The sequence below is a fragment of the Solanum tuberosum genome, unplaced genomic scaffold (assembly GCF_000226075.1).
Source record: "Solanum tuberosum cultivar DM 1-3 516 R44 unplaced genomic scaffold, SolTub_3.0 scf00560, whole genome shotgun sequence".
Taxonomy (NCBI): Eukaryota; Viridiplantae; Streptophyta; class Magnoliopsida; order Solanales; family Solanaceae; genus Solanum; species Solanum tuberosum.
In genome coordinates this window covers 277,714-281,295 of record NW_006239493.1, presented here as the reverse complement: position 1 = coordinate 281,295, position 3,582 = coordinate 277,714, and the positions used below count along the sequence as shown (strand labels likewise).

Genomic DNA, 3,582 nt, shown 5'->3' with positions numbered 1-3,582 from the left:
TTTTAGAAGTTATGTATTAGTATATTAAGTCGTTATTTTACTATTCAAAATTTATAAAATTGAAATTCTGACTTCTATAGAATTCATAAAATTGAAATTTTGACTTGTATATGATTAATGAATACCAGTTCTGTGGGAAGAAAATGTGATTTTTTGTCAATTACTGTACACATGGCTAGAAGGGCATCTAAAAGATTGTTATTTTATATTAATAATATAGTAACAAATACTATTATTATTGGAGGAAATTCAGTTGAACTTTTAATTAAAATAAAGTAACGAAAATTTTCAATCACACTTCAGATTCTACGGATCGATAAAATCATTTAATTAAGAGAAATTTTTTAAAATGACTATAATTTGGTTTGATCAGAAATTTATAGTTCTAATTTTAGATATTTACCATTCATAATAATATATTAAGGAGAGACGAACAAAATTGGGAGAGAGATCAAGAAGAAAGGCAGACAAGATATGGGAGAGAGAAGGATGCTAAATACATGATGTACTCGACGAATATAATTTTTATCTACGAATACAATCTAAATTCGATAAATACATATTGCTAAAAATTGATATATACAAACTGACACAATTGGTAAACAATACCATAACATTGTATCATATGTATGAGAGGTGTATTTAGAACTTAAAGTATGTGAGAACATAATAAGCATAATTTTATTAAATAGACAGACATTTTCAAATCAGTCCTTCTTTATAACAATAATTTGTTATAACAATCTAGCTCTTTTAGAATCGATGTCATAATATGTTACATAAAGAAAACTCAAATGTATTTATATATTTAGTTTATAAGTTTATTTTTTTATATATGTACATATATTAAACCATATATATATATATATATATATATATATATATAAATAAAAATTCATAAACCAATTATAGTTTCACTTTTCCTTTTAACAACTAATCATTGAATATGAACTTTATACGACTTGTCAACTTTTGAATTAGAAAATAATTATTGTCATAGTGAGTTTACCATTTTACCCCTATTAATTATGAAGTGGATAAATAAAAAACTTAAGATTTTCAAGTTCTACATTTTTCGAAGTAATTAATTGAGGATATAATAGGTAAAAAAAAAATTGTCCTTCCTTGATTTGTCAAAATGGACAAGTAATTAGGGACAATTAAAAAAGGAAAAGTGAACAAGTAATTAGAAACAGAGAGGGAGTACTTCTTAATACACACTATTTGAGCAAAAGTTACTGGATTCAATCGAATTCGTACGTGGACTTCTAGCTCCACCCCTGGTCAAGATTATTTTTCATATATATATAGTAAATATTGAACCTCTTGGACTTTTTCATGTGCTTGCCTTTTCATATATACGAATGAGTAGAAACATTGCCATCTTGTTAAGATTGAAAATACGAGAAGAAACTTTATCATTCTAAAGCCTAAAATTTCTACAAGACAACCCAGATACAACAGAAAAATTGTATGTTGTGATGATCTAAAATTTCTACTAGACAATAACTTACATAAGAATTAAGATCATACTCAACTACTTTTTATTAAAAAAAATTCTCAAATTTAATAAATGTTGATTGACACAAGAACAATTCATATTGCAAAACAAGAAAAAAAATCACTTATTATGAAAAATTCCTAGAATAGGTAAAAAAAATCCCTGTAAATTTTACAGAACTTATGCTCATTACATCACAGATCAGTCAATATGCCTCAATAATGCAATGGTATCAACCAAAACTAAAACAACACCGCGATTTTTTCAATCTGATATCAGTGTATCGAGTTTGCCAGAAGGCCACCTTGGTTACCTCTGAGAAGCTACTGGTAATCATTATGTTTCAAGGGGCTCTGTCAAAGGGCTTAGTATCATTGTAACAAACATCCCAGATAGCTTCCATGGCATCCCTACTCGCAGACTCTGAACAGTTTGGGTTACCAGACATCGATTTCATAACTCTTCGCTTTACACATTCCTTCATAGAGCCAAATGCAGAGGGAAGAAAGTTAGAAACTAATTAACAATTAAGCAACTTCTTGTCATACAAGTACAACAAAAGAATCTATAGAAAGTTACATACATACAGTCTATATGCATTGAAGGATCAATATGAAGTGATGTATGGAGACAAACCTAAAAACCCCTCTTTTCCAATTCGACTTTATCTTTCCGATAAAGCTCATGAATAGCTTGAGAGTTCACAAAATTGTCAACTTCTTTTACCTTTTCATCACATACAGTATCCTTAAGGTACATGCGGTTAACGGCTGAGGTAGATGGATAATATCTTCCGTCTCATGAACCCATACAAGTACTGCAGCATTTGTTACATTCGTTAAAAGATCCTAGAAAGGTCGGTTTCAGGTTTGGTTTTCGGGAAACTTCTGTGCTTAAGGACTACCAAGAACTTTTGGATTAACATCAGCCTTAACAATGTAGATGCTTTTATATGGTTAAAATTTATTGGAAAAATCGACTAGAAACTTTTTCCCTGTTGCTAAATTTTTTCAGGAATCGCCAAGAGGAAAAAACACAAAAAAAACAAGTCAAGTCCTATCAAACAAAACTAATTGGTTGGGAAAAGGGGAGGAGTGTCTGATTGTAAATCACAGAACACAAATGGAGAAGAAAAAACATTGAGCCTAACTCAAACCCAGGAGCTAACCCGTGAGGTAAGACTTGTCAAACACCATATAAAGAGACTGCAGCGTAGGTTCAACCAATGTGAGACTCTTAACACCCTAGGATTGTCTAAAACCATATAAAGAGACTATAACCCATGTTTTTTTGAACTAATGCAGGACTCTTACGTCGGGGAAAGAGACTGAGGAGGGGCTTGTTTCCAAACTATTGATATGGGCCCTCAAAAAGAAATTACATTTTGAGTAGGACTGAGATACAATGTAGGTCAAAACAGTCAAGATAGGGGGAGAACTTAGTAAAAGTGCACTCAATGATGTAATAGCCTCAGCAATTAAAGACAACGGAAGTAACTTTAAGGCATAAGTATGAAAAGAATGACGAGTTGAATCACTGAGAGAAGAACTTGAGACTTGCAGTGAAAGGAGTTGTCAAGTGACCATGATGTTAAAAATCAGCTCAGGCCCACGGACTACTACGAGAGATTAATGTTAACACGTCTGGTGTAGACATAAAGTTCAAAAAGAGCAAGGCCATTAGTACCATGGCGGCAACATAAAAGGCGATAAACTATAAATTATTCAAACTGGCCAAATGTATTTGAAGCTGTTTGTTAAATTGGATAATAAGCCACCCCTCTACTCTTCTCCACTTAACTTGTCTAGAGCAAGGTTTGAACTCATGACGTGCGCCTAAACCCACATATCATGCGATGCGCTCTTAACACTAGTGACTAGACCAAAGCCCTGGCCAAATGTATAATTCAAAGAACTGTATCTTTCACTTCTATAGGTGAAAATCAATGGTTGTGCTAATTAGGGCCTTTATCCCTTTGTCTTTAGCTTTCTATCCATACAAGGATATGTAACTCAGAATAATGTCAAACAGCTAAATAGAACCGCTCAATTCACACTAAATCCCCCCCCCCCCCCCTTCAA

General features: G+C 32.2%; 1 protein-coding gene across 3 annotated transcripts in view; it reads right to left on the bottom strand.

The window, feature by feature from the left end:
• Positions 1-1,550: 1,550 nt before the first annotated feature.
• The window catches only part of LOC102588669 (mitochondrial inner membrane protease ATP23), an 8,697-nt gene continuing 6,665 nt past the window's right edge, over positions 1,551-3,582 (bottom strand). For all 3 annotated transcript variants that reach the window (XM_006365721.2, XM_015304586.1, XM_006365720.2), the window contains one exon: positions 1,551-1,979. In XM_006365721.2, coding sequence (XP_006365783.1) covers positions 1,845-1,979 — 135 coding nt within the window. In that variant the 3' untranslated portion in view covers positions 1,551-1,844. The remainder of the gene's footprint in view (positions 1,980-3,582) is intronic.